Here is a 13,859-nt window from a genome sequence, read left to right on the forward strand (position 1 = left end):
ATTCGACAATCTTGCTTTCATTCCCACTATCATCCTAGGCTTCAATTCAGCGAGCTCGGCTGCTCGCGTTGGGCTACTACTTTCCTGCTCGGCTCATGCATTCGATGATTCCATTGGCATCAAACACATATGACCATTCCATGCCTCGAATCCACAACCGCTGATGGACTTCAATCTCCGGCGGAGACTATGGAATCTCTAAGTGCACCACTGCTGGGGTATGACTGCAGTGCGAGCAACGATCAGCAGCAATGCTGGGAAGCTCTACTATTTCACCTGAGAGCCCTCACTCGCATACACATAGGTTTTGACATATCCATGGACCAGGCTACATGAAACTGGGTCCAGTCCAGTCCTGGTAAGAATACACACTATGACGACCCGGCGAAATTAGAATCACCGAGACGGGGCACAAGATATTGCGCCCTCCCTACCGTGCAATCACTCAGACACGCGGCTTTAGTGCAGATTTAAGATTTAGATCCAGTGTTCAATCTACTAAGAAAAGCATCCAGGGCGTCTTCTTCTATTGCGTACTCCGGGTCCTCACTGCCTTCAAATTCCGAAAACTCGTCCAGCAACTTTCTCGCTCTTCGAGCACACCACCTGTCAATCTCCTCGAAAAACCGACGAGAGGGTGTAGAGGCAATCCTCGCCTGCCTGATGTACTCTTTTCGAAGTACATCAACTAGCCATCCTGAAACCTCTTGACTGCCCTCGTCTTGGTTAACGCGGCGAAATCGAATCGTGGATTCATCAATGGTACCGCTTCGAGAATCGCCAGTTAACCAGGCCGCGTGCCATGCCCATATTGCATTTCCAGTGTTGATGCACTTGCGGATTAGTGTATGAAGTTGGAATGTCAGATTGGACGGAGAAAGATACTTGCTGGCTGCTACTAAGGTTGCGGATGCAAGTTTAACCGCATCATTCGCATTCTGTATCCATGAAGACTTCCCAACGCTTTGGGAATGAACCGTGGAATATTGCGCTAAGAACGGCGGAAGCATCTCTGTGTAGAAGTAATGTAGCAAGACGTATGAAACTAAATACGGCTCATCCAGGCGGACTTCCTTTTTGCTAGATTCTGCGAGCCCACTTTGGAACAACGAGCGGAAAAAGGATGACCGTGCAGAAAGGATGAGGGAGTGAGCGTACAAGGGGGGAGACGACGCAGTTGAGCAGATGATTGTAGTATCAGTGTAGAGTGGTCGACGGTCCAATGCGGTGGGAGATTCTATGGGGTGCCACAATTGCGGAGCATGCACTGCAAACGAACAAAGACTAGGTATTGTTGGATGTCTCTCCAGGCAACTCCTGGCTCTGTCGTCACTGGAGCTATGTAGGATTCGCGCGAGAGGAAGCAACACTGCGTTATATGATGCTTCAGACTCAACGCGCCCAACATTTGACGTATGTCCGACCTCACGAGAGTCGGTAGAGAGGATCATTAAAAGCTTCTCGCTTCCACTAGACATCAATGCTGGATCGTCGTCCAGAGGATCAAATACGAGATGACTGTCGAGGACTCCGAACCATACCCACTTCCGATTCGAGTTCGTCGCCAATGGATCTGCCGAAGAAACCTGGGAAAGTACGGAGTATTGCACGCACGTCGTCCAACCAGGATCAAAATGGAAAGAAACAAGAATCCCACTCGTGCTAGCCATTTCGGAAGTCAAATTATGGACGTGTGGTATCTCATTAGGATCGACAGCACACCCGAAGACGAAAATGATGCTCCCGTCACGAGCCAGCCACAAGGGCCTGTTAAAGGGCAGGAATGGGCCTATGGGAAGTACGAGACTACTCCAGAGCCGGTCGTCATCCTCGTCATGTCCCTCACTTGTCGTACGAGAAGGTAAACCCAGGCAGTCTATGTCGGATAATCCAGATTTCTTCAAGGCGGCACGGACGTCGATGACAAATGGCGTAGAGCTCCACAAACCCCGTGAATCCCTGCCACCAATGACCAAGATACGGGGGGAACTCCCAGGAAGTAGGACAGCGGAATGGTGATAACGCGACACAAGCGGTAGAGAGCTCCATTCAAGCCTTCGAAGATTCAGGATATTGAGATCTGAGAGTACATATGTGCCTTTTTTAGGGATTAGTAGCATTACTGATATCGATAGGGTCAGGAACAGTTACTCACGACCTTCGTTGCCTCGTGTATGGTGGATACCGCCGACGACAAAGAGGTATGGTTCATTATCCACGTTCACGAAAGTCGCAGTATGGTACGATCGGGGCGTTGGTGTCACTACGAATGGTGAGGGTTCCGGAGACTTATATAACCACGATGATTCGTCCAAAGAATAGACGTGCGCTGTGTGACCAGGCAAGTAGCAATCGTCGTAACCGCCTGCAAAGCCGTCGTCAGCGAATGCCTTATATCCTGAGATATGCCTTCTACCATAGATTACAATGTATTCGTGCTGCTCAAACTCATAATAAGTGGAGGAGTGAGCGTGGCGTGATCCAGGCGCAAGTTCCCTTCCTTCCTTGATGAGGATTAAAAGCTTCTTCACCTGAAATACAATAGCAGTGCACTACTCACGCTCTGCACAACGCACCATTCCTCTTCTACCCAATCGAGAGCGAAGAAGTCTTCATGTTGCCCCTCTGCCCCCCAAACATACAATACGCGGCCATGTTTCGGTCCTACCTGGGTGAAGGTGGGGCGAGAAAGAGTAGGGGAATCTTGTAGGCTAAGAACCCCGTAAATATATTGTGAAAGTGGTATAGACGAGGGGCCGACTTTGAGTGACAACATCCATTCTATAGACAAGATGCTATAGCGGAACGGGCTTGGACGTCGGACACAAGTTGTGGATGGTTGCCTCGGTGTCAACAAACCCGGCTAATTCCCACGCTTGAAGAATGGGTATTACGCTGACAACAAGCCGGGAATTATGCAGCTGGCCGGCGCAAGCAAGAACAATGTCTTCCGTGAGAGGGCGGACACGTTCATTTCTCATCCTGAGTCTATACTAGTCTCCAGCGATAGGGACACACCAAATAAAAATTGATGCGCCTTCCAATTTAGGAAATACCAAAGTCCTTACATATTTGGAATTAGTGTGGAGCCCCTGCCCTTCAACCACAATATTCTGACATCTTCGAAGCGTTCGCAGAATAACCCACGATGCCCAAAAGAACATCCGACGTGATTGATATTTCTTCTGACGCGGAAACCGACGAACGGCCCGCGCCTGCCAAGAAAATTGCGCGGGTTTTGAAAGACTCGGACGCGTCGTCGTCGAGCAAGCCGGCTTTATCCAAGAAGGAGCTCAAGGAGATGGAAAAGAGTGCTGAACGTGAGGCTGAGCTAGCTAGGTTTGAGGAGGAAGTAGACTCGGTACGTCATTTTGGGGGCAGGGGAGAGGTCAAAATCTAGTAGGCCCCCAATAATTTACTTAGAACAAATTGCCGACTATTTGGCATGCGATCATAGTGATGACTGCAACGACATTCGTCGCAAAATCAAACAACTCCTCACTAATCCCGGTTTCAAAGTCAGTTACTGTATCCGCTGGGGGGTCAAATCAACTCAATCGTACCCCCTCGTCTAGATTACTCACTGGCTTAAGGAAATTGGTGACATCAACAACAATTCGTATCAAAGATTCATGAAGGAAAAAGGGCCAACAGGGGGTGCAGCTAATGGGACGTAAGCAATGCTTCGGTTTCATAGGTACTGCCGCTCTCCGAGATTAATTTTCTCCATCTTTTAGGTATGAAGCTGCTTACATTTACTTCGAAACGAAGCGCATCATGGAGGGAAAAAAGAAAACGGCGAAACGAGAGGCGAATGAAGCGGCTTATGGTTTTGGAATGCCCCGAGAGGACAGAAAGCGTGGTTGGGTCCTTACAAGCTTAAGGGGAGTTTTGTGGCCCCCTGCCCCCCACTGCTTTCGTGCGGATAGTAATGCAGGGCCATGTATATACCACTGAAGATTTAAAGCAGTGCTACATTTCCATATCAGAATGATGGTCCAAATGACACTTCTTATAACGTTTTTATTTTTTTTTTTTTTTTTTCTAAAAAAAATAAAAAAAAAAAAAATATTTTCATACAACCTTATATCCGGGTTATTTGACTATGGTGGAAGTGTCTTTCAGCGTTATCTGGTCCAGATGGTCCCAATGACACAATCCCAAAGTTCACGCTTCCTCAACTTTATCATGATGATCACCTCGAGAATCGTGGAACCAGCTGATAATTCTGTCATACCAACCGCTGGCGACAACCTATTGGTTGGATTACATGAAGGACTGACTCCGATTGAGGAACCACTAAAAGGTCGCATAGAGAGGGTCGATTCCTTTCTCAACATAACAAAAAGCGTTTCGCTAGCTCTCAAATCCCCAAGACCCAGGCGCCAATCTCGTTAGCTTCAGTATCCAAATTTCCGCAAACGATGGCGCTTATATTAAGAGTGAAGTCGTAAGACGAAGTTGACAAGTGGAGTTTTAAGGATAAAAAAAAATAAGCGAGTCGCGACGGCGAAGTGGTCAGCGAAGAGAGATAAGCACTACGTACTATATGCCGGACCTAGGCATCGGACTCTAACACGAAATCAGCATTGTCGATTCAGTATACAAGTCATCGAAAGGGATAGAGGAGGGGGAGGGGGATAGTACACGGTTACGTTGCGAGTGTCCGAGAGAGAACGAGATGCAGTTGCACGAAGGGAGGAAGGAAAGAAACGAGACGAACTAGACGACAAGCCTACCAGTCTAGGCCGTTAGTTATACGAAAAACGAACCTCGACAATGAATCCAATCCACTACGCCAGGGTCTAGCCTAGATATCAGGGTCGTCAGTTATACGAGGGGCAAAACAAAAGAGACAAACCTGAACAACGGGTCACTATCCAGGGCCTAGACGTCAAATGCGTCAGTTATGCGAAGAGATAAGAAGGAAAGAGAGACGAACCTAAACAGCAGTTCGCCAGTCAAGCACCCGTCGACACTGACAGCGAACCATAGATAAGGAGCAAGACAGAAAGAGAAGGGTGCGACGGAAGGAGAAGAAGTCACATAGGTAGAAGCTAGAAGAAAAGGGACGAGACCGCCTCGCCAGCGTCCCCGGTGTCGTCGTGTATCGATGTCGCGACTAGACCGGGGTAAGGTCGGGGATCGGGTAGAGGTAGGAATTGGGGAAGGCCTTCTTGATACGCTCATCGAGGAAGTAGTATGGCGACACATAGGTAACGTCAGTAGAGTTGTTCCAGCCGGCACCGCCGGTGAGCATGCCGACGATGCGACTGTTGGCGTCACCGACGACAGACCCAGAGTCCCCGGAGGCGGAGAAAGCGCCATCCTTGTGACTGTAGGAGTAGACAGCGATCTCCATAGATGTCGAGTGAATGGCGTAATCCTTGTATTCACGAACGAACGATTCGATGCCGGTCGCACGACCGAGGGTAACAGCGGTGGTGGCACCGTTCTTAACGACGATAAAACAGTGTTCTCCATTTGCGTCGAGCATGGTTGGGTGGCGCAGCTCGCCATCTTTGACGAAGTCTCGAAGCTGCATGAGGCCGCCACGCGGATACTTGAAATCGGCACGGGTCTCAGCGTGAGGATACATCTTCTTCATGAATTGGCCGGCCGTAAGTTTGGTTCCTGGATATAATAGTTAGACTAGACGAGTTCAGTGAGATAGATCGAAACGTACCGAGATGAATGACGTTGCTCCGGAAAACGTTCCAGTTGAACTTCCTGCGGTCGAGCTCAACGAGAGCCCAGTCTTCCGTAAATTGTTTGTCGCCAGTACCAACAGAAATGGGAGGGGCATAGAGGACATGTCCCAGGATGCGCTGGCTCTCTGCGCTCCAGAACTTAGTGACGTTACCGTAGAACTCGTACCCGCTCGCCTTCGACGCCTCCGCCTTTGCCAACCTGTCCTCAAACTCCTTCCGGCTAGTGGTTGTCTTAGCGTCCTCGCCCTCGACGGCCTCTCCCAGACCCTCAAGCTCGTCCTTGTAGCTGTCGATCATGATATCCTCGTGGCCAATCTTGTCCATGATGGTCTCGAGAGCGTTCTGGAAAGCCCTGTTACCGAGGTGGATGATCTCGCGACGAGGCATGCTGTTGTTCTTGCAGTTGTAGAGCTCGTTAGGATACTGGCTGGGCGGGAGAGCAACATGGCGGGCGGTAAGGAGGAAGACCCGATCGCTCCCGCCGCCTTCGCAGAGATAGAGACAGCCGGTCCCTTCGAAGTAAGGGAAGGCCTTGGCAGCGATCTGGAGACCGAGTGCCGGAGTGAATGGACCGCGTACGTCGGCTATTGGGTCAACGAAGGGGACGTGGTCGAGGAGCTGTGGTCCGGCGAACCGGGTGAAGATGGACTCGCGGAACGCGATTTCGACGTCGATGATTTCATACTCCAAGAGAATCTCCTTGCAACGCACGGCCGCGTCCTCGGCGTCATTGGGGGAGAGAGTCCCGGGCATGACGCCCACCCAGAGGAAAAGGGGACCGGGTTCCTTTTCAGCTTCAGCAAAGCGGACGGGGTCAATACTCGTCCATTTAAGCTCACGAGAATCAAAGTACTTGTAGATCCGTTCGCCTAGTTGGTGCCACACGGGTACGATCGTGTGGGTGCAGACAGGTCTAGCCTCCTTGGGGACACGCTGGGCCCGGGGGCCGGTAGGCAGCGGCCAGGCGGGCCCCGTGTGGTAGATGGAGAGGGGGTTGGAGGGGAGGCCCCAGAAGTCGTTGTGGGCCTTGTCCAAGGGCGAACGAGAGCGAATGGCTACGGGATCATTCCCGATATCGAGCTCAGCAGCCGCAGTGGTGGTGGAGGAGACGGCGAGGTTTCGCTGGGTGATAACCTCTGGAAGCTTCGCGGCCCACATCTCCTAGCGGGTTGTTTCTGTCTTCGCGGGTCAAAGGCTAAGAAGTATCATACGTCTGCCAACTCTATGTCGGCTATCTTGGACGTGGTTGGACGTCCTACAGAGGTGATTGTAAGGTGCAAAGTGGGCTGGCGTTGTTGTAGTTCGGTTTGGAGTTTTGGAGCGTCGCTAGGTCGGCGTGCGCTCAAAAATAGCTCAAAAGTTGCCGTTCCTATGAGTCGTTCCTGGATTTCTTTTGATGAAATCAAATCTGCTGGAATCGTTGGTGGGCTCAGCAAGAGGTGGACTGAATACAGCACATGATGATCCACACATCAATGAGTTGAGGTCTCGCTGCCAAACCAGCAATGCTTATGGAACATTCACGCTTCACTATTACTACTTCCGTGCGCCGCAGCGCAATGTCGTGAATAAATTACTCCTGCATCATGGCCACAGGGCAAGCGCTAACATAGGCAGGATCCCAGTGTCACGAACCCTCGCGGTAAAGAACGTGGGAACGGAAATGGAAATGAGAACACGTAAAACGTTCGGGGTCACGGCTTATGTAACTTCTTAAAGTGGACAACCGCCTTAAACTTTCATGACACGATATGACATGCAAGGCGTCCACAGAAACCTCAGATTGCCTTCGCTAAATGCGACTCTTGGTCGTAACCTTACTAGTCTATCACATGCTGAGAATTGTCAGTGTTGTAGCTAGTGGTTCAATCAGACAGCAAGTGTTGAGCAATGTAATTGAAGGATGTTTTCCGCTTGTACATGATGCCCTCTCCGATTTTGCCACGTACGGCATGAGAAATCTATTGATATCCCTGGGTCTGCAGCATCCGGCTGCATCTCGGTTCAACATCGGTGAACCGGCGACTCCGCACTTGGAAACAAGTGCGGAGTTTCGCGGTGCAAGAGATGCCGCTTCGTACGCTTGTAGAAGCCTCAGTGGCGCCTCTTGATCTCCAGGGGTGAAAAGCTGGTGAGGCCCGCCTCGAACCCCTGCTACTCCGTCCGATTGAACTGCGACGGGTTGGTTTCATGAAATGGATGCTTGTCACTTTGTCAACTTGCCTGTCGCTGGGTAAACACCGGCTGTTTCTTCGGAGGGATGGCGACCTCATCTGTTGTCTGGGTAAACTGTTAAAGTGGCGTTCTATTTCTGAGAAGGTTATCAACAGAGTAAGCCATTCCCCCATTCTAATTCACCGCAAAGGCAAAGGGACCAACAACTCAATATAAAGTGTTATCATCTGGAAGGGCGCCGCTTGGTTCAATTGTAGCAAATACTGCTCAAGGTCCTACACGGGCAGGAGCCGCATGTTGCGTTGATAGGGTACAGGCCGAGAAATCAATGTGGCAGGGGAGGCGATCGCAGCTGGAAGGGCCCTAGGAAAAAAGGTTCCCAATTTTTTCTCGGAAATACTGGGACCAAAGTCCCGAAGCTGGACCGAACCATCCACCCTGCAACAAAATTGTCGGTTGTGATAGTACATAAATACCTTAGAACAATGTACCCCGGTCGGGAGAATTACCTCTACCAACATCATATCAAGTACGATGGTAGGCTTTGCCTTAGCATTCCGTCGCCACTCAAGCCCATGTATCCCCTTAATTTATAGGCATTCGACCTCATCCCCTTCAAAGAGTCGTGGGTTGTTGGTCCACAAGACACTGAATTCTACACACGCACTTACGACGTCCACCCAGCTTTACCTCGCCCTCAAGCACATATCATTTACGTGCATGGACACTCCGAACACATTGGAAGATATGAACTCACTTTCCCTCAGTGGACTGCGAGGGGCATCTCTGTCTTTGCTTTCGATCAGAGAGGGTTCGGGCGAACAGTGCACGATCGATGGCATAACGTGGCAACCAAGGGTGAAGAACTGAGCGAAGCACTGATCGAGGAACGGTATTCCGTTTCGAGCTGGGAGCAGCAAATGAACGACCTTGCGTTTTTCATTCGGCGTGAGAAGGACAGGGTTGGAGATGTCCCTGTTTTCCTCGTTGGCTATTCAATGGTGCGCACACAACATTGACTTCAAGGACTGGTGCCTGACCGATGTCCGACTTTCAGGGAGGTGGAGCGTCTCTTTCATTCCCTTGTAGACCTCACCCTCACGAGGGAATAGTCAAGTTAATTAAGGGAATCATTGCTGTTTCGCCATCGATTGGTCCCGGCATAAAGCAGGGACTCCTCACAGCTCCCGATCAAGGCGACACCATGGACATAAACTGGGGGCTCCTTTCACAGGTTCATTCAAGATTCTTTGACAGAACTCGTGCGTTTATACTGACACCAGACTTAGTTCCTATCAAAAGATAACCGAGTGTCCTTGGCTGTCCGAGCGGATCCGTTTATAAAATCGGTTTGCCATGCAGGCCTTGCGAAGGATATCTGGGACAATGTAATGCCGTCTGGTAGAAGGAAGACACTTTCCTGAACGATTTTATACAGGGCGCTCAATTATTGGGCAAGCACTATGACAGATGGCCTGAGGACCTTCCTGTTCTCGTTGTCCACGGAAGTGGTGACATCGTAGGGACAAATTTCGTGCCGTCATGATATTTCTTATTGAGTTTGGGCGATTTGATCAGATCACCTCTTACGCAGATTCCAAGGCATTTATCGAAAAACTCAGGGCGAGCGATAAGCGCTATTCCTTGATTCCCGTGGGTGGCAATGTTGTGTTTTTCATCCATTTTGATAATTTCTCGTCAACTTAGGGCGGTTTCCACGAGTTACATCATGAACCGGATGGCGTAGGAACGAACTTTATCAACGAGTGCATAACCTGGGTGATCACTCATGCATAAAGCTCTTGTGCCTTAGGTAAGAATCGCGTGTGGTTGTGATTGCACCGGTTGACAAGTGAGGGTTTTCGTGGTTCGATGGCAAAGAGCCTCTTCATGATGGAAATAGCTGTGATATCGCACTTCGGAATAACCATGGACTCTGGCCCCTGATGTGACTGGTTCTGGACACCACTAGATGAAGACGACTTTTAGTGTGATTATTTGTGGCGCAGGATTGAGATGCTGAAATGGGACGTGAGAAGCGAAATTATGAGTTCCCTGGTGGATTTGAACACCTTGTTAGCGGCTTCACGCGCACGGAATACGGTTTTGTCTATCACTGTTCCCTTGACGATCTTGCTCACCTCCTTCCGTGAACACCCGCTAGCCTCTCGCGCTGCTCTGTCATGCTCTACAAATTTCATGGATCATCACATTACCGAGAACGTGAATAATGCTGTGGGGGGGGGGGGGGGGGTTGCACCTAGGATAGAGTGCCCGATTGAAATTGCTTATATCTGAAGAACCCATCATAGAGGAAAAGAAACCCTGTTCTTTTGTAGTTCTAACTTTTCTCGTGTCTGCGTTACTGCCTGTGTGCTAATCACAATTCGGGACCATGTATGATATTGACTACTAAGGATTTACAACGATGCTACGTTCTGCATTGTGATTAATGATGGTCGGGATGATGTAATTGGTGTCTTCAAGTTTCCCCTAGGCGAAAAGTCCATCAGGAACACGCCTTGGTTCCCACACCCCAGATTCTCGACCCTTCTAGCGCCAAGTTGTAAGTCGGCGACCAATTTGACTGTGGGGGAAATACGCTCCAACTGCCTCCGGCGTGTTGACGTAGCAACCCGACGTGGCGCAGCAACAAGGATGGGCCACTAGGCACCTTATTGCCGACGTGGCGCACTGAGTCACACATATTGCGACTACCCGCACTGGCGGCAGGATGGACACTATTATCTCTCTAACCTCATGTTGCGCGCCACTTTGTATTTCTTTTATCTTGATTGGCCACCCGAACATGTATATGATGTCCGCGACTTGGCCAGAACACGATATCTAACTATCGGATTGATATCGCGTTCAGACACCTGCCGGCTGATAACAGGTTATTAGCCCAAGTCACTCTACCACAGCACAAAGCGAAAGCGAAAAGCATACACTAGGCACCGCTGAACTCTTGTCTAAAAAGGACTGTCACGTTCTGACTTGCCGCCTCTGCCCTGTTCTGGATTAGCACCGAAGAACTGACATGACCTCCACTGCCTCCCTACCCAAAGATTCTGCTATCGACAAAGCTGTCCTTGCCATCCCCAAACTTAAGGGATGCGAAGATTGGTGCATATGGGCAGGTAACCTTGAGGTAGTGTCACGACCATGCATCCCGGCCCGTTAGCCGCCCGTCCCGATGCTGCCCGAGCCTATTCCCGCTGTGCGAGCGCGAGCGCGAGCCCCGACCTCAGCCCTATCCTCCCTGAGGGCCTCCCTGCTCACTCCCCCACTTGCCCCTAGGCTCCCCTACACTTGGCCGACTCCCCCACAGCCACACCGACCTCCCTGCCCCGAGTCCGCCTCTGGTACCGACCTAGCGTGACTCCACGACATCGCCTACTCCGCTATGATACCATCGCCGCTATCGCGGCCCTACACCCCTTCGTTTATTTATCTGTTATTGTTTGTTTTGACCCTCGGTCATTGCCGGCCGCAGTGCGGCCAACCCCGCTCTTTGTCCTATTTGCTTCCGGACCCTTCGGCCTTCGGCCCGGGTCCGCTTCTATTCATTCCACCTTCATATATATATCCTGTATACTACATTATAGTACCTTAGCTCTAATATCGACTTGACCACGACCCCAAGCCCTGACCCCAACAAGGCAGCCCCAGTAAGTTTGAAGTGAGGGCCAAGAGACAACTAGGGGGCACAGCACTCCCTTTAGAGTTGCTGAGGCCAAATGCCCTACCCTCGGGCCTTGTCTGAGGCATCGCGGCCATCGCGGCCCTTAGCGGTCCGCATCGGCGACCTTCGGTGCCCGACCCCGGATCAGTATCTAACAGGTAGCTCTTGATCACACCTGGGACCACATCGAAGGAAAAAATGTTACAGCACCTGATGACTCTAAACCCAAACACCAGGCTTGGGTAATCGGTGACTGAAACACATGCCAAAGGATCTGGCTCTCTCTCAGTGAGCCTGTCCAACATATTGTCTTTGTCAGAAACGGTATTTGAGGGGATTGTGGGAAGCGGAGTGGAGTGCAGCGGCATGAGTGGGCACTTAGCTAATGTGCAACTCTGTTGCAAGGCATCTTGGGAGATGGGACTTCGGCTTCAACGACTCAACTGGAGCATTGTGCCACGCATTATAGGCTGTCCCATATTTCAGGTTAGCGGGAGGACCTTGTGGCGACGTTTACTCAGGCAAAGATGAAACTTAGAGGTGGACTTAGAGATGAGAGGACTTGGGGGATTTCTAGTCGATATTCGAACTGAGGTACATTGATGGTAAACTACAAGTATAAATATGAAAGGAGAACAAAGAAGGGACCGGTCAGTCCGGCATGGGACAGGAGCGGAATGGTAAGTGCAACAAAACTAAATGAGCAATAAGGACCAGGGAAATGGAACAGAAGGAATGAATGGGAGTGAAGAGTGAATGGACAAAGGATGGCAAAGTTGGGAGGCAGACTGAATAGGGCCGACAATCTAGGTGCCAATATAGTGGCAGATCAAAATGTCAATATACGAATAAATCAAATGTCAATGTAGGAGCAGATCAGCGGTGACAATATCGACCACTAGTAAGTTAAGCGAATGAATAAGAATAAAATGGTATACTTGGCCATGAGTGAATCGGGTGCAGCTGAATGGCTGAGGAACTAAAGTGGTGGCAGGAAAGGAGGAGGCGCCGCTACAGGGCCATGGACAGGAACCACTATCGGTGCTGCTAAGTGATGGACAATGGTGCAATTAATGGGTGCGAATAATGGGCGCAAGAATGGTGGTGGGGGTACAGGTGGTAGAAGGACAGGGACTTTGTGGGGCTGTGACAGTCTTCCACCATATCAAAAGTCCTGCCATGGTGCTATTTGGAGCCCTCAAGAACGCATATGAACATACAGGAGCCTCAGCTGAATTCTATGCCAGACAAGAATACGACAACACGAAAATCAATGACTACAACACCATCTCAGACTACCTGACAGGCTGTCAGGGCACGCTGCCTCCTTCCCTTTCTCCTTTCTTTCTTTCTTTCTCCATATGGATGACCTTCTCCTTTACACCTGTAGCCCGGACGCATCTGACGCCGGGTACCCCACATGGGTACCACACCGCCAGACATGCCGTGCACCTCTACTTGTATTTCTCTTCTCTGACACTTGGGATCACCTGCGGAGCCACCTGCGGAGCCACCTGCGACAGCCTGGCTCCATCCAGGGGTGATGTGGCATCCTCACATGACTGATTCCCACTTGTATATAAACCAAGCTGAAGCAGAACTGAAGAAGCAACCTTCTTCTCACTTTCTGCTTCAGGCAAGTACCCTAACCTAGTTTAGCCTTTCATCTTAATAACAATACACTTTCTGCTTCAGCCTAAGAAGCCATGGAGGGATGCATGCCTGAGGGAGGGCTATCCGCTATACTGCCCTGCTACTCTGCTACCGCCCAAGCCGCTAGCGCTGGGCACTACACCGCTGCCCCTACCTCTCCTGCACTGTCCCTGACAGCAGAAGAAGGTTTCAACCTAATCTCCCCTGCCTCCTCCAGCATGGTAACCGAAGAGCAGTACCAGGATCTCCTGGCCAGGTTCCAGGAACTGCAGGCCATCCTTGAGAGCCAAATCCAAAACCCACCTGCACCCACACCCGCACCCACACCCATGGCCGCACCTAAGCCTAAAGCACCCAAGGTCGCCCCCCTACCGCCTTCGCCGGCATGAGCAAAGACCTTGACCGCTTTAAGGCAGAATGCGGGATTTATTTCCACATCCATGCAGCAGAGTTCCCTGACACCCTATCTCAGATCCTCTTTGTCCTATCATACATGAAGGGAGGAGCTGTGGGAGCATGGGCGACACAGTGAACAATCACGCTGCTGACAGCGGGATCTCCTGCAATCACTATGGACAACTTTATGGCAGAGCTCGACGCCATGTTCCAAGATCCAAACCGCGAAGCCACCACCC

General features: G+C 50.6%; 4 protein-coding genes across 4 annotated transcripts; 2 read left to right on the top strand and 2 right to left on the bottom strand.

The window, feature by feature from the left end:
- Window positions 1-227: 227 nt before the first annotated feature.
- On the bottom strand, window positions 228-2,848 carry EI90DRAFT_802652 (uncharacterized protein). The gene is made up of 4 exons (XM_039068073.1): window positions 2,762-2,848; window positions 2,561-2,711; window positions 2,156-2,500; window positions 228-2,098 (listed from the first exon to the last, which is right to left on the bottom strand). Exons 2-4 carry the CDS (start codon window positions 2,577-2,579, stop codon window positions 471-473), a joined length of 1,992 nt encoding a protein of 663 aa, XP_038923355.1. The 5' UTR covers window positions 2,580-2,711; window positions 2,762-2,848; the 3' UTR covers window positions 228-470.
- A 60-nt stretch (window positions 2,849-2,908) lies between these two features.
- Window positions 2,909-4,012, top strand: EI90DRAFT_3030646 (uncharacterized protein). The gene is made up of 5 exons (XM_039058243.1): window positions 2,909-3,399; window positions 3,458-3,518; window positions 3,576-3,673; window positions 3,738-3,862; window positions 3,885-4,012. The coding sequence occupies exons 1-5, from the start codon at window positions 3,149-3,151 to the stop codon at window positions 3,992-3,994; spliced, it is 645 nt and encodes a 214-aa protein (XP_038923356.1). The 5' UTR covers window positions 2,909-3,148; the 3' UTR covers window positions 3,995-4,012.
- Window positions 4,013-4,707: 695 nt separating this feature from the next.
- Window positions 4,708-6,988, bottom strand: EI90DRAFT_804213 (uncharacterized protein). Its single transcript, XM_039068075.1, has 4 exons — window positions 5,687-6,988; window positions 4,943-5,634; window positions 4,862-4,887; window positions 4,708-4,810 (listed from the first exon to the last, which is right to left on the bottom strand). Exons 1-2 carry the CDS (start codon window positions 6,867-6,869, stop codon window positions 5,123-5,125), a joined length of 1,695 nt encoding a protein of 564 aa, XP_038923357.1. The 5' UTR covers window positions 6,870-6,988; the 3' UTR covers window positions 4,708-4,810; window positions 4,862-4,887; window positions 4,943-5,122.
- A 1,051-nt stretch (window positions 6,989-8,039) lies between these two features.
- Window positions 8,040-9,828, top strand: EI90DRAFT_3030653 (Alpha/Beta hydrolase protein). Its single transcript, XM_039058244.1, has 7 exons — window positions 8,040-8,423; window positions 8,483-8,887; window positions 8,944-9,120; window positions 9,176-9,274; window positions 9,325-9,405; window positions 9,465-9,539; window positions 9,594-9,828. The coding sequence occupies exons 1-7, from the start codon at window positions 8,421-8,423 to the stop codon at window positions 9,681-9,683; spliced, it is 930 nt and encodes a 309-aa protein (XP_038923358.1). The 5' UTR covers window positions 8,040-8,420; the 3' UTR covers window positions 9,684-9,828.
- Window positions 9,829-13,859: the final 4,031 nt, after the last annotated feature.

Source organism: Cantharellus anzutake (assembly GCF_015039405.1).
Source record: "Cantharellus anzutake strain C23 chromosome Unknown EI90scaffold_2, whole genome shotgun sequence".
NCBI classification, from domain to species: domain Eukaryota; kingdom Fungi; phylum Basidiomycota; class Agaricomycetes; order Cantharellales; family Hydnaceae; genus Cantharellus; species Cantharellus anzutake.

Excerpts from the sequence above, each read along its gene's own strand:
- EI90DRAFT_802652 (XM_039068073.1), bottom strand. Across the intron at positions 2,099-2,155 it reads TACACGAGGCAACGAAGGTC|GCACATATGTACTCTCAGAT; the intron begins GTGAGTAACTGT and ends TCCCTAAAAAAG.
- EI90DRAFT_804213 (XM_039068075.1), bottom strand. The coding sequence starts at position 6,869 with ATGTGGGCCGCGAAGCTTCCAGAGGTTATCACCCAGCGAAACCTCGCC. Across the intron at positions 5,635-5,686 it reads GAGCAACGTCATTCATCTCG|GAACCAAACTTACGGCCGGC; the intron begins GTACGTTTCGAT and ends TATTATATCCAG.
- EI90DRAFT_3030653 (XM_039058244.1), top strand. Across the intron at positions 9,275-9,324 it reads CGAAGGATATCTGGGACAAT|GGCGCTCAATTATTGGGCAA; the intron begins GTAATGCCGTCT and ends GATTTTATACAG. Across the intron at positions 9,540-9,593 it reads AGCGCTATTCCTTGATTCCC|GGCGGTTTCCACGAGTTACA; the intron begins GTGGGTGGCAAT and ends TCGTCAACTTAG.
- EI90DRAFT_3030646 (XM_039058243.1), top strand. The coding sequence starts at position 3,149 with ATGCCCAAAAGAACATCCGACGTGATTGATATTTCTTCTGACGCGGAA. Across the intron at positions 3,519-3,575 it reads TCACTAATCCCGGTTTCAAA|ATTACTCACTGGCTTAAGGA; the intron begins GTCAGTTACTGT and ends CCCCTCGTCTAG. Across the intron at positions 3,674-3,737 it reads GGGGGTGCAGCTAATGGGAC|GTATGAAGCTGCTTACATTT; the intron begins GTAAGCAATGCT and ends TCCATCTTTTAG.